The 20,800-nt window shown below is 39.6% G+C and overlaps 1 protein-coding gene across 4 annotated transcripts in view; it reads left to right on the top strand.

Moving 5' to 3' along the window:
* ACTN2 (actinin alpha 2) overlaps window positions 1–19,835 on the top strand; it is a 65,082-nt gene extending 45,247 nt beyond the window's left edge. The window contains exons 12-22 of one of the 4 annotated variants that reach the window (XM_088522826.1): window positions 512–662; window positions 5,257–5,365; window positions 6,126–6,266; window positions 6,620–6,802; window positions 8,572–8,706; window positions 9,163–9,342; window positions 10,178–10,324; window positions 15,652–15,729; window positions 16,874–16,939; window positions 17,912–18,070; window positions 19,436–19,835. In XM_088522826.1, the coding sequence (XP_088378952.1) occupies window positions 512–662; window positions 5,257–5,365; window positions 6,126–6,266; window positions 6,620–6,802; window positions 8,572–8,706; window positions 9,163–9,342; window positions 10,178–10,324; window positions 15,652–15,729; window positions 16,874–16,939; window positions 17,912–18,070; window positions 19,436–19,594 (1,508 nt within the window). In that variant the 3' untranslated portion in view covers window positions 19,595–19,835. The remainder of the gene's footprint in view (window positions 1–511; window positions 663–5,256; window positions 5,366–6,125; window positions 6,267–6,619; window positions 6,803–8,571; window positions 8,707–9,162; window positions 9,343–10,177; window positions 10,325–15,651; window positions 15,730–16,873; window positions 16,940–17,911; window positions 18,071–19,435) is intronic. The other 3 variants (XM_088522820.1, XM_010211945.2, XM_088522830.1) reach the window with 3 other exon arrangements.
* The last annotated feature ends 965 nt before the right edge of the window (window positions 19,836–20,800 follow it).

The raw sequence follows: 20,800 nt of genomic DNA on the forward strand, positions 1-20,800 counted from the left end.
AATTCAATAAGTGATGCAAAAGATGGTCACACATCTCCACCTTAACTTTTGGGCAGAAGTGCTTAAATGAATAATAAATTGAAGGCACAACATGAAAAAGAATAATAGATCATTAAGAAGAGTGAAGCTGAGCATAGCAATGTGATTTCTGCTTTCATAAATCAAGAATACATTGCAAAAGACTTACCAGAAGAGCTTAGAGCTCCAGTTTTTGCCAATATACCATTTTTATGCCAGTATGCCACTTGCTCAAGCAACTTACTACTAGCTATTTGAGGGCAAATAGCTATTGCTATAATGGCTATACTTGAGCTGGTGCAAGAAAAAAAAGGAATTATTTAAAGCCCTTCGAAAAACACATATTCCTGACTAAAACTGTTGCACTGACAATTAGCCACTGGTTTCAGTGGGGTCAGGTTTTCATCACAGTGTGACACTGACAAGAATTGTTTAAATTTGCAATTGTTCTAATTAATAACTCAGTAAAATATACTATTTTTTTTCCTTACAGGCAAAGAGCAGATCTTACTTCAGAAGGATTATGAATCTGCTTCTCTGACAGAAGTTCGCGCTATGTTGAGGAAACATGAAGCTTTTGAGAGTGATTTGGCTGCTCACCAAGACAGGGTGGAACAGATCGCTGCCATTGCCCAGGAGCTGAAGTATGTTCCATTTAAAGGCTTGCAGCTGCTGACATTTAACTTTGAGATAAACTCTTTCCAGTGAATTCGATAGTGTCATAGGTACCCGTGTAGGAATTCCAGAGATAGCTTCAGAAGGATATTATCCGAGTTGCTCACTGAGACCTTCCCCTCCTCTCCTACCAACCCCTAGACAAATATAGATATTAAACTGACCACAGTTACCCCCTTCCCAAAAAAATAAATCGACTTAACAGTGAGCTTTTAGTATTAGCTCTACTGATGAATAAATTGATTGTTGTGACGGGGATGCTGGAGGTGTTAATTTCTCAGTTCATATGATCTGCTGAGAGGCACTGGCTATGAGTTTTTGCCTTAGAAAACAATTTCACGTGACTCAGAAAAATTACAGATCACATATTTTCACTTTGAAATCAAGTATTTTCTCACAATTATATAGGTCATTTTAAAAGATTCACATCCCCAAACTATTCCCTCTATAGAGGGTGGCCTAGGCACTACACTTTTATTCTCTGATAACAAGAGTCCGAAGTTTTTATGTTTCTAATACACCTACTTTCACAATCTCTTCCTTTGATATTGAAAATTGCTATTGTTGCCTTTTACAGAAATGGCAGTGGGGCATGTGGAAGCTTAGTGACTTGCTCAGGGTTACACAATCCAGCTGTAGGAAAGCCAGGATTTTCACCCAACACCCAACATAGCTCCAACACTTGCTCATTCAACATACTATAACCAAGGAAAGCACATTTGATTTAAAAATCTACTCTAATGGATTGCATTGCTTTTGTCCTGCAAATCGGTGGCGCTATTCCTGATCTTAACATTTGATAGACATTTAAATTCATTGTTCACCTGCAGTATAAAACTGCAATGCTGAGAGAGAGAAATGATTGTTTGTGATCAAAACAGGAACCAGCACAAAGGAACTCGTATTCCTATCTCTGGCTTCCTGCATCAACTCTCTATAACTCATAAGCAGCTCCAATTCATGAACAATTTAAATATCAAAGATCTATCTAAAAATGTAGTTTATACCTGTTAGCAGGTATAAACCTATGTCATTAAAATGGATTTAGAAGAAAAATAGTCTGTTTTTCAAGTTTATTTAAAGGAGACCAAGTAGAGCACAGTGGGCAGACCAAGTAGTTTTCGTTACTATGAAAGAAGTCTGAAAGATAAAGACTTCAGATTTCACTGCCTGTTTCAGCTTGTGGAACGAACACCTTGTATTTCACCCTGAGTTCTAGGCCTATCTGGTGTGCAGCTATTGCTCCACTTTATATTATAGAAAGTTTCTGAAATACTTTATCATTGTTAATTCAGCTTCATCTTTGCAAGTCCGTGGAAACTTTGAATATTCAGCATACACAGGACAGCAACTGCTACCAGTTTTTTCAACTCTGTGTGCTTTACCTCTGGTGAGGCCAGTGAACCCTGTATTCTGTTTTATGGTTCTCTCCTCTCTCTTCTTTCTGTGAAATTGAACCACTTATTTGTGGCCTGGGTTGTAAAGGGGCTGAAGATTCATTGCCTATAGAGATGCTCTCCTTGGCTTTCTGCTCATCCATACAAGGAGTTGATCTATAAGAGCCTGGTTTTTCACTAGGGCTCAGCAGCTCAGGCTTATGTCCTTGGAGAACACTGAATGGAAGATGTTGAATAGAGGCCAAGTATTATTATTAGCTGCAGGCAAATGGACAGCTTCTACTTAGATATTGTGTCTGATTATCCCCAGTTTCTCACACCACTGTTAAAATTATGGAGGAAAATGCTAGTTCCTTTTTCTGGTCATGTTTTTTTTTTTTTTTAGAGAGCTAACTTATGAGTGCATTAGTGCCTGGGCCACTGAAGTCAATGACAGTTGTCCTTTTGTTGACTTCTTTGGGCACAGGATCAAGCCCTTACAGAAACCATCGTCATCATCTGTGTCTGAGTTCCTAGTCAGGGCACCTCCATTCCTTTACTTGCAGTCATTTCTTGGGGATCTGGTGCCACTGTTGGGAAGGTGAACAGCCCCTGCGTGACCTTGAGCTGTCCCGGTGGCAGTTCACTCTTTCCTCTGGTATCTTTTGCTGCAGCAGCTGAGTCTGCTGTGAGCTAAAGGTTAGAGTTGTTAAAAGCTTGTTGATGGATGCTGTCTAGATAGAGGATCTGTGTGTGTGCGCACAGGTCATTCCAGCGTGGATGCTGTATAGGGTCGCTGTGTGCCAGCCTGTATAGATTTGGAAATCCTTGGCTGGGCAGCATGATGGGGCTTGGATGGGGCCATAGGCAAAGCTGGAAGAAGGACAAGGGATTTCTAAACTAGGATTTACCATTTATAACATAGTAAAGGCTAAGCAGAACTGGAGTAAGATGTACTACAAGGAGCTAAGTTTATTTATAGTCCTGTGTAGTCCTGTGTTTTTAATCATCAGGACAAAATTTATTGAATGTAGTTTCTTGCGTATTCATCACTTTTACCATAGCAACATATTTTCGAGTAAGACAACATTATATGAGACTAAAACATAGATTGATCTGGGGAGCCTTTTCGCTTGTGGAAACCCGGGCTCACGTTGTGCTTCCAGGCACGATCAGAGTAAACCACGTTCAGAATCGGGGCTTGTCGGGTTGTCCTTGTGTCCCTATCATTCTTCCTAAAGCGAGCTCATGCATAAATGCTTCTGTGCACAAAATTTGCCTATATTTTTAATTCTTTACAGATAAATTACCTGCAAGAACAAAAGAAATGGTGTCCTGAATTTTAAATTCTAAAGCTTGAAGATTTCAAGTAACCAAATAAATAAAACTGACTGTTCCCTTGGAAGCTCTGTTAATGTATGTGCAGCAGCACTCTGTTTATGCATGATAAGCTAAACTACTCTTTACAAAAATATGAAATCTGGTCTTTTCACAGTTTCAATGTTGACAGAGACACAAAAATTAACAGGAAAAGGAATATAAACCTGTGCTTTATTTTTATATAAATAATCTCCTGTAAGTAATTTCTTCCCCCGCTCCTGCTTCAAGGTTAAGAATATTCTTTGATGCATAATGCACTTACTTGAAGTAAGCTCTAGCAGGCGTAGTGGAGCTACACTGATTAACGCCACTTGGTTATCTAGCTTATGATTTTTGGCCCACTGGTGTTCTTTTTTAAAACTGTCTTGATAGTGTTACTCTTTCCATGGTATTTAGAGTTAGGGAGACTTTGTGTAGCAGCTTCCTCCTTACACATAGCAGTTCTGCTTTTACAATTTCTGGTTGATTTTGTTGTGTTTTAAAGATGCTATGGTGTTTTATTTTTGCTTGTTTCACCATTATTTACTTTCAGTAATGAGCTGCTTGCAGCCTATCTGAAGACCCTTTTTAACTGAGTGGTTCAGATATTTCTTGACTTTTTCTGCCATTGGCCTGTGTCATAACTTCACTGAGGAAAACTGTCTTCTTGTTTTGTCCCCTGCGATTCACTGACTTACTGAAGAAGTACATTCCTCCTGCAATGGTATAAAGAAGAATGTTCACATTCTATTATTTTTTGTGAAATTATTACTGTTCTTAAATGTTTCTCTGGATCAGGACCAAATTTGTCTGAATTTTTAATTCGGTGTCTTGTTCAATCCTTAGAGTAAATCTTAGCTTCATGTTGTCGTGCTGTCATGTAAACACAATTTCTGCAATGCCTAGTGCTGTGCAACGTGTCCTCAAGGAGCAGCCAAGAGCTAAAGTCAGTGGATGACGTACTGATAAGAGTGAGATGCCAAACGTGTGTTTCGTTATGGTCATGAAGGCTGCAGCAGAAGCAAGGGGATTACCTGTCAGTGAGATCCAAACTTGACGTGAAACAGACTCAGCCCAGAATTTCAAACAGGGCCTTGAAATGTTCTTGCACGTTTTAGTCAGAATAGATCACTTTCTGGCAGCATAACATAAACCCTTTCAGCAAGTAAGAAATGCTGGTTGCCCCTTCCTTGTGTGTGCCCTGATTCATGCTGGTGGCTGGCCCCAGAGATGCATGTTCCTTCTGAACCAGCCTCAACTAGGTTGTAGCTCTGCGAGGTTTTCCTGGAAAGAATGATAAGAGTTGTTCCCTGTGCCCTACATCTGGGCAGCTTCTGTTAATAGCCAGGCCTGTGAGGGAGGGATCCTGCGTGGAGTGCCAACCGGGCTATGCTTCTCAGGGAAACGATTCCGAGATTACGAGGCTGGAAAGGAGGTTATCACACCTCTGGCCATTGAGTGTAACACTGTACCAAGCTCCAGGAACCTGATAAAGCCCCAGATTGAAGCATTCTGGGCCTCAGGAGATCAAACTGCTGTTTGCCAAAGGAAAAGCTGAGATGATGATTAGGCACCTTGATGGTCACAGGTGGGCAGTTGATTTTTCCAACAGATGAGGAGGTCGATCCTGTTCTCGTGCTGTGCTGCTTGGAATGTGGAATGCCTAGATCACACATGGCAGTACTGCAACACTTGCCTAGCTGGAGGAGCAATATTGCAAAAAAAGAGGGGAAGAAGTATGAAGGGCCAGTGGAAAAGGATGCAGAATATGCAACGTGCTCCTGTCTCTCAGAAAGTCACACAGACTTGTGTCTTCACTCTCTCTTAGTGAATTGGACTACCATGATGCTGCAAGTGTCAATGATCGATGCCAAAAGATATGTGACCAATGGGACAGACTGGGAACACTTACTCAGAAAAGGAGAGAAGCGCTGGAGGTAACGTGTGCAGCAACAACCAGCAGCTTAGTTGAGGTGGGGGCGAAGAAACCTCTTGCTTGTGATGTGGAGACTGTGCATCAGATAGAGCATCCACTGTGGAACCCACACAGCAATAAACCCATTCTTCAGATCTCCATTTCAATTTGCTGTGATTTTATTTGCAAACAGATTGAATTGCTCAGAACAAATTTTACAGTTCTCAGCAGCCAAGGACAGTTATAAAGCAGCAACAAATGGAATGTGGTTTATAGCACCACTCTTTGGGAATTTGATGCCCAGCAATAATAAAATCTATTAGGCACTTACCTTTTCTTACTTGTCTGAACATAAATTAGGTGAGTTACGGGATAATAGCCAGTACAGGGTGAGTTTTTTGGTAATGAGAATTCTAAAACTGTGTTCATTAAGAAAAGAGGGAGTCGCACCTACACATGCCAAGGGGAAACCAAGGGGATTGGTTTGAAGATAGATTTCAATAACAAAAAATACTTAAAATATCCCAAATGTCAAAAAAAATCACCTCTTATCTTTCAAAAGCTTATACCCCTTTTAATATGTTTGATACAAAAGTAACTTTAATGCAATTAGTCCTGTTGCACTGAATGATAATCTTCAGTGTGCCTCAAGCAAGTGGTGAAATCAGTCAACAAAATCACTAGCTGTTAAAAAAACAAGGCATGACTTTGTGCATGGGTATGTGCTTGGAGTCAGCTTGTGCCTTAGTAACAAAAGAATGTGCCTCTCTCAACTTGTACAGAGGACGGAGAAATTGCTGGAAACAATCGATCAACTTCACCTGGAGTTTGCCAAAAGAGCTGCTCCTTTCAACAACTGGATGGAAGGTGCTATGGAAGACCTACAGGACATGTTTATTGTTCATAGCATAGAGGAAATTCAGGTACATGGTTTTCTATAAGGGAAGTCATAAGGGAAGACAAAGAAAGGGAAATGTTGCCTTTTTGTAAATGCAAGGTGTAAGAAGAAAACAACCCTGCCTTGACATTTTCTTTATGATGTCTTCTCTATTATAAATATGTTTGGTTCTTTATTGGTATGGAGCAGTATTCCAGAGATCATGTAGGAAACTATTGTCCTAATAAAATGAGGGCTTTTTCATTAAGTTAGACAAACACAGGTAACCAGAGTGTTTGAAAGGATGAGAGGCAAACTGTGCTTATTTACAGCAGATCCAAAAGATGTTAGGAGCAACATTAAAGTTCTTGTACTTTCCCTTTCTCTTTTTCATTTTAGAGTTTAATCTCTGCACATGATCAGTTTAAAGCTACTTTGCCAGAGGCGGATGGTGAAAGACAGGCCATACTGTCAATCCAGAATGAAGTTGAGAAAGTTATTCAGAGTTACAACATGAGAATAAGCGCAACCAATCCTTACAGCACTGTAACTGTGGAAGAAATCCGTACCAAGTGGGAAAAGGTAGTGTATGCTGAATGCAGGAAGGACGTTGTAACAAATATTCTGGTTTAGGAATACTGAGAATATTCAGAGAGCTTTACAATAAATCTATTAATTATTCTAGATCTATTAATTATTCTAGATCTTCTTGAAAACTGTTGGAACTGACACAAAGTAAAAATTCATTCTTAAAAATCTTTACAGATATGGACAGCAGAAAGACATGGGAGCATAAGATTAGTTTATTACCTATTATGCTAAAAGCAGGTTGAATAAATTTTGCATCCTTTACATAAAGTAAAAATAATAGATCATTTGAGTATCTGATGCTGAGATGAAAGAAAATACTGGGTTTTATGTTAGTTTGCATGATATAAAACATGTAAAAGTATTTCAGCAATTTCAAATTAATTATAACATAGAATTATAGTAGCCTAAATTTAATTATTTTCTTCAGTCTTGTGGGTATAATATAGTGACATAGAAAATAAGTTGTAGGGAATATTTCTGTCAAAGTTAACAACAAAAGGCACAGAGATTTCACTTTGAGGTGGTCATATTTCAGATTTTTATTTAAAGTAAACTCTTCTGTGAACACTGGAACTAATGAAGTTACCATTCTATAGATATTTTTCCTCGCTTTTACTCCAGAACCACTTTTATTTCCTTTTTGTGTATGACTAGTCCACTTCATATTCTGTACATGCCTTTAACACGTGACCGACTCCTTGCAGTATCTCTTAATCAACCCTCTCATACATTCTCTAAAACTTTTTACGGTATCTTTTTCTCTGTCCCATGTTTGCTAGGCCCACCTCATAATCCCCCCTGCTCCTATTACTCTGTATTATCTATGTCCTTTTTTAGCTTCTTGACTGGACAATAGATGCTGGTGGCTCTAGTGTTGTGGCAAGTGCAAAACTGGCCAGAGGGTACCCCCAACAGAACAGAAAATGCTGACTTTCTTTTTCTCAATGTGAACTCCCGTTTGTGGGTCTCTTCTGCCCTGTGGGTGGGTTTTCTACCCAGTTTCATGAAACTCGTAAAAAAATCATGTCCTTGTTCCCTAATGTTCAATCTAATTGGACTGAAACTGGCTAATGCATTAAAAAATTACTGCAGAGTGATTAAAGAGAAGCTCCCAAAGTGATCTTATAAAGTTTATTTTACTAGAACCAAGACAAAAATATGCTGACGGTAAATGACTGCATAGAACATACAGATTTACCAGACACATACATTTATATGGCAAAGAACAAGAACGTGCTGTTGATGGGTTATAAGAAGTAAGCCATGAAGATAAACGTAAAATCTCCCTGAGCAATCAAGAAGAGTAAGCCATAAAAAAAAACCATTGCAAACTATTAGAGACCTTCAGATATGTATGATGGACTGAACATGTTTCATATTATGCTGTCTTAATGGCAATGCTTGAATTAAATGTTTTGCACTGCTAACTCTTAGAGCTATTGCTTAGAGATGGGAATGATCCATGTTTCAAAAGCAAAATAAAGCAGCTGCTCTAGTAACAGAGTTAAAGCTAAACAATCTTCTTAATCTTAAATCCCACTGGAGGTGAGAATTTCTGCTCACTCCATGTCAGTCTCGCTGGCCAGGCTGCATTTTAGCAAGTCCTTATTTTAGCTGGGTATATACATTAGTTTCTGGCTTGTCCTCCTGATGCCAGTATTCAGACCAATGTGAAAATGAGTAGTTGTAGTGTTATTAGTTCTATTTTGTTTGAAGGGGTACAGTCATGTCTACTCACACTTTCTTTCACACTGTGACAGGTGAAACAGCTGGTGCCTCAGAGGGATCAATCCTTGCAGGAGGAGCTGGCCCGCCAGCACGCCAACGAGCGTCTGCGTCGCCAGTTTGCTGCTCAGGCCAACGTCATTGGGCCATGGATCCAGACCAAGATGGAGGTGAGTGTCGCACCCTCAAGCAGCAGCTGGTGAATGGAGTGTTTTAGCATTTTCTCTGCTATTTATACAGGACATGGGCAGCCTCCATGGTGATTCACCAGTTCTTTGATCCTTAAGTATTTAGCACCTGGTAAGGTGATCTTGAAAGTCGTGCAAGCTTGTATCTGTGTATCCTGATGGCGACAAAGAGATGTGACTTTGAAAAAATCAATAGCGATTATTATTTTGCTTTTGCTTTTTGCAGAAAGATCCAGGGATTTTAATATTGATTCCAAAAATAAATGTGCCACATTTATTTTGAAACTTTCTTTAATAAATTACATAATGTCTTTCATATGAAGGTTTTATTACTATTGCTTCTTAGTCTGAAGATTTTACATATTTATGTGAGCATTTAGAAAATCAGCAAATCCAAAGCTTAGATTTTGGATGGGGGGTCTTTTTATCTTTTGACAGGAAATTGCCCGCAGCTCTATTGAAATGACGGGGCCTTTGGAGGACCAGATGAATCAGCTGAAGCAATATGAGCACAATATCATCAACTATAAAACCAATATTGACAGACTGGAAGGAGATCATCAGCTTATACAAGAAGCCCTGGTGTTTGACAACAAGCACACCAACTACACTATGGAGGTAGCTATTTAGTCTGTTTTGTACTTGTTTATTCTGTCCTCTTGTGCCCTGTAACTACCTCCCCTGCCCTTAAGGAACTGCAACATAAGATGGAATTTGGCAGACCTTGCAATAGCCTTACAAACAAGTCTGAGACTTGTAAGGTTCCAGTTGTGCCAGCCATGACTTATGGCTGAAGTCACAAGATTGTTGCTCTTATTTTCTAAAACACTGCGTTTTTTGTCACTTTTCCCCATGCAGCTGCGGTTTGCCAAAAGCTGAGTAGGGGCTGCTTGCTTGTCTTAGGCATACATATTTTAAAGAGCTCTTCTGAGACTTTCAGAAAGACATAGCAGAAATTGTTAAATGCTTTTTAATGGAACATAAAGAATACTGCTTAATCGCTCTGATAACTTCCTATGGCCAAAAAAATCAAATGAAAATACAGGTTGTCATGACTTGTTTTATTTTTCTTGAACAGTAAGTATTGTTGTGCTTTTGCAAAGCAATGTTTCTGTTCTACTAGTTTGCCACTAGAATTTCCTAATTACTAGTGAAGGCACCAGTCCTGGTGATGCTTCTGTGAGAGATGTTTTACGTAGAAAACTTCTGCTCTGCTTTAAAACACACTTCCCATATTTTTAACATAACTTCTGAGACTGCAGATTTAAGGAATGCCTGAAACTGGGAATGTGACTCATTCAAGTGACTCTTCATCATAATATGCTGTAATTGGTACTGAAAAGGTGCCATGTAAATATGTAGAGAGTTGGGTTTTTTTCAGCTTATTGTACTTTCTATAGTCTTAAAGGAATATATTTTTTACCTTTATAAATCCGTGTTTTCTGTCTCCTAGCACATCCGTGTTGGATGGGAGCTCCTACTTACCACCATTGCTCGAACTATCAATGAGGTTGAGACTCAGATTCTCACAAGGGATGCTAAGGGTATCACCCAGGAACAAATGAATGAATTCAGAGCATCCTTCAATCACTTTGACAGGGTACAGTATTCCTCCTTTTTCTCCTCTAGCAATATTCATTGTTTCCAAAAGCACTCATTGTTTTTATTCCAAGTGAAATCCTCTTAAAAGCACTAAATGTAGTAAGAATAGATCCTTTCAAAAACACTAATAAAGATCAGTAAAAAATAGGATTTATGTCTTTATAAAATCATAGCATTGTTCAGATACTTTAAAGATTAATTTGTCTTTAAATGTAATGAAAAATTGTACTTCAGTGAATATGGTTGAGTATTTGTTCAGATAACAGACAGGACTGGATACATCTGTGTATTTTGAAAAATAATGTGCCTCTATTTTAAGGCAGTACAGCACGTTATTGTGCTTGCCAATGGTTTCCTTTTCGTTAAGTGTAAATGTTAAATTTTCATTTAGATGTAATGTGGATTATTAACAGTATTTTTTTTCTTTAAATAACAACTTGTTAGATTTGTAGATAGTTGGGGCAGTGATAGCTGTCAACGAAAATTCTTTATTTTTCCAGATGTGAGAAGGGAATAGGAAGCTGTATGTGTCAGTCATCAATTTGGGATGAATAAAATGTAGGAATGAAAGTTCTGTTGTAAAGAAACTTAACTCACTAACTCATTCCTATGATTTACACAGTATTTATGGATAAGAAGAAGCTATTGATAGACACAATAACAAAATACATACAGATGGGAAGTGACATTCCCATTTGGATAACCATCTGTACATGACTTTAGTAGTTCTGCTATCTCTGTGCTTTTAAAAACCCTTACTTCAAAACCCAGTTCTTTTCAAATACTGAGAAAGATTGCCAAAAACACAACACTAAGCTGTTGTCTTTAGCTCAGTAGGGATTACTTGGTTTTTTAGCAGACTGTGCTTAGCCTTACCTGCTAATCCCCGTTCTGTTATCAAATGGGTTGGCTCCTTCAAATCATCAGAGGCTGTAGCAAAACGCCACTTTTCTCCTTCAGTTCTTATTCTCACTGACATCCTGTTGGACCAGCTCTGTCCAAAATGGTTACCCACCTTAAACTTCTACTTGATGTGTGTTGGGTGCTTTTAGTCATAATTTGCTAAATATCTTTTGGCTGTCCTTAACTGTTTAGGAAGAAAAGTGGAATTCTCACATCAATGCTTTTTAAGGAAGCACACAAGCACAGAAAAGGTTAGCTATATAGGAATCAGGGGCAGATTTTACCCAAAATCTCAGTGTGATTGTAATGCAGAGTAATTTCTTTTCATTTTTGCTAAGGAAGCAGAATATAATATAATAGAAGTAGAGAGAAATGTCCAGGGGTGGAAGGAAGTAACATACTGAATGGCTTTCCCAGTACACTGGAGCAGATAACTGAGCAATTAGGGCTATTAAAAGCAGACAAAGCACCAGACCAGTATTTAAAAGACTCTATTAATGGAAACCAGGAACTTTGCACAAAGTTCTGACAGATCCCTAAGGATAAGGAGTCAAGGTTGCTGAATCCTAGTATATCTTGCACTAGCTAGCCAATTCTGACATCTCAATATCAGTGTAGTTCAGAGATGAGTTCTCTACAACTGTGGCAGTAAGGCTGGTCTGGTGGCTACATCATTGCACGGAGGAGATAGTATGGGCATCTCTTGGTGCTTCTGAAGGTCTTGCAAGGGCAAGCTTATTCCTACAACCACCATCCCTACCCTTATGGATCTTTAGGCTTTGCAGAAGTATAAGGACTTTGAGAAAAGCATACATCAGAGCAAGGCCTTACGAGAAGCTGCGAGACAGAGCCTGGGAGAGGTGCTGACGTTGCAGAGCTGCAGGCAGGCTGGAGATGAGCTACAGTGCTGGGCAACACGGAGCTGCTCCCCAGCTCCTAGATCACCACCTACCCCTGGCTACTCCCTTTCTGCTGTATGAAATGAGACACAGCTGTGGGCAGCGTCCCCTCTGCCCTTGCCTCGGGCACCTTCTGCTACCTCAGAGGCATGAGGAGATGCTCCAGCAGACCATGTGGCCTCAACAACCTGCCAAGACTGCAGGTTGAGCTGCACACTTCACCTGTCTCCTCTACAGATATATTTTAAAAGTGTTGAAAAAGAGACCTTTAAGAACTACATTAAGGGTGGACCATTTTGCATATGTTCCCCATGATTATACTCCTTCTGTAGCAACAAAGATAGGAAATTGGTCTAGAAGGCCCTTTGGACTGACACAATGTAGTGATTATGGTCTTAGTAGCATCATGCAAGCTTAAAAAAGTTGAAGGTCTAAAAGCACTTTGCTGTCAAGCCAGACTCTCTACAGGGGACAGATAGTAGATAAAAGAGTCTTCTACTGATTAAATTACAGTGTAATTTAATAGACAGATGTGTCCAATCTATGTAGGCTAGAAGGAGACTTTGAACAATTTTGTTGGAATGAGGGAGACTTGTTTTTCTTATGTCCTCCTCTGTCCCATATGAGAACTCCAAACTTGGAATTTAGGTAGAGAGGGCAGAAATGGATTCTTTTATGGACTTAATTACCTTAAATACAAATGAGGATGAAACTGGATCTCCTGAATGTAAGCATTAAAATAGAAAGCATTGAGTTCTCCATGTGAGATGGAACTGGCATTTAGCACTGTGTAATAAGTCTGTTGCTCCTAACAGCATCTCTGAATGCATGAGGTAGTTAAAAATACACTGAAAGACTGCAGTTCACAGTGAGAAGCAGCCAGAAAAGATTCAGAAAATTAATGCTGTCCCTGACAAGTAGGCTTTAAATGCGCAAGCACAACAGAATCATTTCTGCATGCGATAGCTCTGACTTCCATGGCATTTCTCCAATTTAAGACAGAACTTAATGCCTGACTCTTTGCTTTGAGGATGCCATCAAAGTATTAATGTGCAGAGTTGCTCCCTTCTCGATTTTAAAAGAATCTATTCTGATACATACAAACCTAACAGCTTTTTATAGGCTGCTTCTAAAACAACTTCATTTGGTTACAAATCTGAGGAAGGAACCCTTTCTTCCTTGCTGGAAAGAAAATATACAGAAAATAACAATCTTATATCTTAAAATCTATTATGGTGCTTAATGCTGCAGCTGCCAACTATTTGAAAAGAGTTGAACTGAGTTGGGCTGGGCACCCCAGGGCCCCATCCTGGGAAGGCTGCAGCTAGCTCACTCCTTGCTGCAAGCCCTGCCTGAAGGCACAGTCTCCTTCTAGGTGTAAATATGGCCCGTCAGTAGTGCTGGTATATTTACCTCCTCACTGAGACTGCATAGAGAAGGAAAAAAAAAAAAAAAAGAAAAGAAAAAAGAGAGAGAAAGTAGGACACCATGTCTGAATCACAGGAGGAATTTCTGAACTGTTCCAAAACGGTGCCTAGCTGGATTACCGTACACAGACAAACTGGAACGCTGACATCAATATGTTGTCACTCACTGGTTTTCAGGTTTTTTTATGCAGAGATCTCTTTTTGGAGATTCAGCATGTTTAGTAAATTCTAAATAAGACTGCAAAGCATGTGGTATCTGCAGCTGCTCTACATCTACTACTCTAATGGCTGTTAACATATTCTGCTATTGATTTTTGTGCAAACTACAGATTTTTAATAGGAGGCCTGCCTGCAGAATAATAGTGTCATAGTACCCTACATCTTACTAATAAAAATAACAGCTCCCTAATACAAGAACCTCGTGATCAGGTTCATGCGGGTCAATTAACATTCAGAAATCTGAAGCACATATTTGAGATATATTATTTCATTCAGATGCTGTTTTTTTGCTGTATAATATCACACATAAATTACACACACACAAAGAATTGATTCCTGTGGACTTGTAATGAAACAATATGGAAGATTTCCATGTTTTACCTTGCACTGGCAAGAAATGATGAATACAACAAAAAACTTCAAAAACCTAATTTTATGGTATACATCATGCAGATGAAAAAAAAAATCACTGCAATCAGCACAGTGTTGCTGCAGCACATGGTGGGAGTGCTGCTGGGGCTCCCCGCTGCCCCGGGCCGCTGTCCCCCTGGAGCTGCAGCGGCCGCGGTGCCAGGCACGGAGCTCCCAGGCACCCTGGCACCACCTCCCTGCGTGTGCTACGGGAGCAGCAGGTTCTGCTGCCGATGCCGCAGAGGAGGAGGGACGGGACTGGTCTCTCAGCTCTCATTTTTGTGTTGTTTTGCTTTTAGTCATATATGTTCGGCTTCAGAAATAAGGTAGAATGAACCGACTTCACGCCCTGTGTGGCTTACTCCTGCAGCCTGTCCCCGGGGCGTTTTGGAGAGTTTCAAGCCAGACTAAATTAACATTCTCAGTGAATTATGTTATACGTTACTCTGAAATACTGTATGTTGCAGCAGAAATTATCCCATAAAATAGAGCCAGTCTTAGAGGAGAAACTTGACTGTAATTATGGCTTTCAACTAAATGCTCCTTCAAATTTGCAACTTCGCTTTATGTCTTGTCATCAACTTCACACTGCTCCTTCTCATCTTCTCTTTATGCATCTGGCAGAGGTTGATGCAGAGGGAGTCAGTATAATAACAGCATGAGATAGCATGACATGGCAAAAATGCTTAGTATTATGAACTTAATAAAGCACAAATTTATCCTATTAATTTATGAAATAAATAAGTTAGTATCTCTAAAAATAATTTCATCATTTTAATCCCTTTCTAATATGTACAAGACATAAAACCTTGGATCTTGTGCAGACTGTCAGTCTGTCAAAACAATAAAGGTAACAGTTTCCTAATTTAGGAACATCTCCTTAATTGTATACACATTAGCACACAGAAAATAAGTAATGGCAGGTATCAGTTTCTTTTACATCTAGGCAAGAAATCAATTGATTTGTACTTCAACTCTCATTTATTTCTGGTACACATATCCAATTGCTAAGTAATGTTACCAGATCAAGATAGAAGTAACAAAAAACTGAGTGAGAGAAAAAGGTTTTGTCCAAATTCACTAATCTTCTTAATGCATCTCACATATGCTGCATGGCAAAAAGAAGGAAGCAAAGGGTAATTCAGTAAAGCAAAAAGGGGCTTGTCAGCAAAAATAGTAAAAATGCATCCTTATAGGAAACAGAGCTTTAATGTTGTTGTTGAAGTAAGAACACTTCTCCCCTAAGAACATGCCTAAAGCAAGAGACTGGGAAAGTTGGGCACTTTTTAGCTAACTTATGGCATTGCGTTGCCACGCATACATACAAAATTTCCATGAAATTCTGGTACAAAAACATGGTTATTAATACCAGTGCAATGTGTTCTCTACTAATCAGCTAAGCTAATCTGTGATTTTTTTTTCTTCCCTCTCACCTTCCAAATGCATGACCTGTGATGGGATGCTAGAATGAATCTGGCAAGCTGCAGTCTGATGAATTTAAAGCCTGCCTCATCAGTCTAGGACAGGTTGGAAATGACCTGCAGGTAGAGCAAAATGGTGCTATTCTGTTTTCAAATAGGCCAATATAATAATAACCAAAGAGACCGTGGGTTTAAATTCTAAGGTATTGGTCAGAATGCCTTAAAAAGGTGCTGCCTCTGGGAAGACAGCTGGATTAGATGGATTAGAGCCATATTTTCCTATGTGCATTTAAAAAAAAAATTTCCAGGTTGCTTTTTCTACTTGATTTCAGATGACTTATTTGGACTCTAATGAATAGCTGTGGTTAATTGTTACCATTTTTGCACACAGACTTTTCTTCATTTTCCTTTCCCTGGTCTTAGCCCAAGCTCTCTACTGCTCTCTTCTGATTTAGGATATGTCTGTCTCCAAACCACTGTATTAGACGACAACACACAACACAGAGGAACCTTTTATTTTCCTTCTTACTCTAATGTCCTTTAGTGTTTACCCAGCCCTGAGCCAGAAAGGTCACATACATGTCAGCGCTCAGCAAAATGAGCATTCTCCTGTCCTAAATATCTGCAGTGACACCTTCTCTTCTTCTTCTTGCAAATCTCATCATTTAAGCCCTTGTGCTGTCTTTATTGTAGTCCAAGTCCTGTTAGCTGATAGGCAGAAGAAGGAAAATCCCTGAACTTATTTCCCATACTTCAGCACACAGTTCTCATCATGTACCTATGTTAGCCTTGAAATACAGTGTTTTTAATTGTCAGTGATACGCTATTTTCAGGCAGTTTAACTACTCCTGTATTCAACACACTATCTCATGCACAACCTTCAAAACACGCTGCATATCATGGAGGCAGATTGTGCATTTCCTGGCTTTGGATATACAGTAACAAACTTTTCTCTTTGACTTTTTATCTTCTCTGGTTGTGTTCTGTGTCTTCCTGTCTTGTTCACCTCCCCTTCTTCCTTCTGCATCCCCCAAAATGGTCCTGATTTTACTCCTTGTTGTGCATATGTCTGTTTCCTGTGTGTAATCTGCTAGCTGCTGCTTTTTCCTTTAAAACCGATGATGCTCCTGGGGACCTGCCTGGGTAATATCAATGAATACTGCTCATACACCGGATCCAATTTCCCAATGGTCTAAACTTCTCTGGAAATGACCCTGGATGCCTCAAACCTTCCCTTCTGTATTCCTTGCATTGTTTTGGTCAATAGAGGAAGAATGGACTGATGGACCACGACGATTTCAGAGCTTGCTTAATTTCCATGGGTTATGATTTGGTATGAATTTTCAGATACAATGAAAATGGGCTTTGCTTGCGGCTTGTAACATTAACCACAGCAACATTAAAACTTATTTATGCTGGCAGAATACTAATAATGCAATTCATACTTGATACAGTAGTTCCTTGTTTGCTTTTTTCTTTTTTTTCAAATGGCTGAAAGGAAGCTAAAAGTCACCTAAAAGCTAAAGGAAGCTAGATACTTGGAAATCATAATCCGTGATCTTATTCTACTGCATGGCTCTTTGAATTATACAAGAACCTAAAAAGTTGAAATTTACAGTTTGTTAAATTAAAATTTTTCTTCTTTCTCCTCATATATAAGATTTAACTTTTTATTTGCAGAAAGAAGAATGAGTTCGATGCTTTTTAATTCTCATAGTTATTGTAAGCTAGCTTTGGAGGTTGCACTGTCTTTCATTCCTCTACTTCTGTATTTTAAGTTTTCCAAAATATTCATGCTTCTTTTGTAAGAAAAAAAAAAGACTCGCCAAAGTTGAACTGTCCTGTATTTGGCATGATATTTTTCTAATTGTTTCTCTGCCTTCTTCAGTGGGTCTGCATGTACACAGCTTCGCGGGGTATCTTCCCTGCATCATGTGCAGTACCTAGATTACCATGGGAACATAACTTTCTTTTTAGGAAAAAATAAATAAAGGAAGGAGTGAGAAATTAAGTGTTAAGTCAGAACAGATTAAACAGGGAGGAAGTGCAGAGGGGGAAAAGTTACCGAAAGTTGGTTGAAAGATACCTACTGTTTCTTAAGGACAAAAAACTCTTTCTTCAAAAGCATCAGGAGGGAGGCATTTAAGATTCCAGGTATCACTAGCTGTTTGTGACATTAATGTCCATGTATCAGTAAGAGGAGTTAAAGGTTTTGTGACCCCCAACGCTAGGGCCTCGTCAGAGAGGCCGAGCACCGGAGCTCGATACTGTGGTGACAGTTTCTTTGTTTGCGATTCTGTGAAAGGGTGAGGCTGAGTTTGCCCGAATCATGTCTCTGGTTGACCCCAATGGGCAAGGAACCGTCACCTTCCAGTCCTTCATTGACTTCATGACCAGAGAAACGGCGGACACGGACACGGCTGAACAAGTGATCGCTTCCTTCAGGATCCTCGCTTCCGATAAGGTCAGTCATGGTGCTGCTGGCCGCAAGGATCCCTGTCCCATCCCGTTTAGCCCTTCTTTGCTGAAACAAAATGGCTCATGCCAAACGGCTAGTAATAGTGAAGCTTTGCTTTCAGTTTGTATGGCCTCAGAGAAAGCACTTTGCCTTCTATTCCTGATGGGAACCAGTAAGCTTAGCGGAAGCAGGTATAGAATTCAAGGCGTAGGCTGTATCTGCTCACATCACAGAGAGCTAGCATTGACGCTGGACATCCAAGACAGTATTCGCTCCCAACCAGTTTGTCTGTGTAATGGATATAGTGAATCCCAGTGCCACACGGCAGCCTTGATTAGAGGGGCAGTCAGTCTACCTCATCGTTGTGTTGACTGGACATTTCAAGCAGAGTTTGTAACACGGCCTCTGCTGTCATGCCCCAGATCAGGTCTGTGGCTACACCTGGCTGAGAGTCAGGCTCAGCGGGGTGAGGCCCTACCCTTGGAGGAAGCAAGAGGAGCCCTTCTCCAGGTCCTGAGCGCACGGCGAGAGTGACTTTCTTACTGCTCTCATAAAGGAAATGCAATGTGCTCTCCTCCCCACAGCCACAGACTGGTGTATGAAGACGAAAGGGAGAGCAGTAACAACAAAATTGTTTATGGAGGAGTAAGGGCGATAAACAGGGCTGACAGGAAACTAAGCCTGCACTATGGCAAAAGGAGAGATCACAGCAACATGGGTCTATTTGCCCAAGCTTGCTCTATTAATTTTTTTCAGTCTGGCCTTTTGTATTGATTTTATGATCTCAGATATTTGTGGACCACATTTTAAATTCCAGACATGTTCTCAACAGAAATATGTGTGGAAGATAAAAGCCAAGGTCCCGGGAAAATCAGCTTTTCATTGTTATTGCAAGTAAAACCAAGTCTGTTAACAGTTTCAGAGAGAATCTTTTATATCCTAAATGCAAACTATGAAGAGTAATAATGCATCTTTCATTCTAAATATATTATGGCAATGAAACTAACAGGGTCTAATTGAAATGTATCTGTCCTAACTTTTCAGAAGGGACAGTAATGCACTCCAGAGATACTGAGAAGCTTAGCTATTCATGGATGAGTTTTTGTATCATAGCAGTGCACCCATGGCTTCACAGAGCTCAGTAACTAATGTACGCAGTCCCATATCCTCAGATTGGGTTTTGGCCTAAGCTTTTTGTTTGTTGATAAAATTGTTCACTCAGCTTATCATGAGGGGTGGAGCCAACCAAGGAAAATGTCTTGATCTCAGGAGAATAGGCAGGACATCCAAGTTTATTAGTCACAGTTACAAAAAATATTTTGTGCTTTCGAAGAATATGTGCTGAATTTGTCCCTTCCTTTCACCCCCCAGCCTTATATCCTGGCAGATGAGCTACGTCGAGAGTTGCCTCCTGATCAGGCTCAGTACTGCATCAAGAGGATGCCTCCCTACACTGGGCCAGGCTCCGTGCCGGGTGCTCTGGATTACACCTCCTTCTCGTCAGCGCTCTACGGAGAAAGCGACCTCTAGCTCCATAACTGACCGTGTTCATGTCAGACACTAAAAACACCACCTGGTTCCCCAGATTGCTTTTCAAAAGCTTTCACAAGCTAATTTAAAAATGAGTTTTACAAATACAGTAGGTACCTTCAGTGTAAAGTGCTAGTAACTTAACTAGTGTATATTAAAGTGTGCGGCACGTGTAGATTTCTACATTGTTGGTTTTAGGTTGTCTGTCCCATACAGTGCTGGAAAATATCTTGAAAATTAAACAAATTTCAGGATATAACTTTGGAAATATTCATTGAGAAAATAAAATGTAAAACCTAAGATCATTTAAAATTTGAATTCTTAAGATCCACAAAATACTTTTTTTCATTTTTAAAATGTTCAATACCAGATGTGCTTCTTTTACCAAGTTCATAAAACTACATTAAAATAATGTTTTTTTCTTTCGTACAGTAGTGCTATTTTTCTTTAATGATTTTGTATGCTACTACTGGTGGAATTTAACAAAATATTAAAATTCAAATTTTCAGGGAATAAAAATATCAACCAATCACTGAAATCCAGAATGCTATGCTTTTAAACTATCTTAGAGATGGCTTTCTGTTATCACAAAGAATTGTAACATAGGAAGAAAACAACTGAAAAGCTGCTTAAATTGCAGTTTTAGAGCTCTGTAAGCAATACTTTTCTTTTAATCCTTTAACTTTTACAGCTGAGAGAGTACAACTTTTATAATAAGAAATAAGGGAGCTATTTCATGTGAACTGTATTGTTTTGAAACCCTCCTTCTTGTCTGTGTTGGAGACTCTCTGTTTCTCAGTATACGAACGCCAGTCCCTTGCTGTATTGCAGGCAACATGCATCTGCATCCTGCATAGGCAGAACCCCACGTGCGCAGACGTAGCGTAGCTGTCTTGCAGCTTGAACCGTCCAGTGCTCAAATTACAGTTTGTCTTGAGTTCGGCGGGATCGTGGGCCGTGCTGTGTTTTGCGCTACTTGTTTTACTGTTTTATTTCCATCTTGAGAAATGATAGAGAAGTAAAAAGCGGCAACTTTTTTACTTGAATCCTACTGTCACTGAGGAAATGCCATGTAATCAAACAAAACCATTCACAAAAGGTGAAGTGAGCTGTGCAGCCCAGTGCTATTAAAGCAATGATGTGCCTATTAAATAAAGTCTGCTTTTCAAAACCGTATGAGACTTCTGTCATTGACAGTCATATACC

This window comes from Tinamus guttatus, unplaced genomic scaffold, assembly GCF_059628265.1.
Source record: "Tinamus guttatus ecotype Peru unplaced genomic scaffold, ASM5962826v1 Tinamus_guttatus_pri_ptg000011l, whole genome shotgun sequence".
In the NCBI taxonomy this organism is placed as follows: Eukaryota; Metazoa; Chordata; class Aves; order Tinamiformes; family Tinamidae; genus Tinamus; species Tinamus guttatus.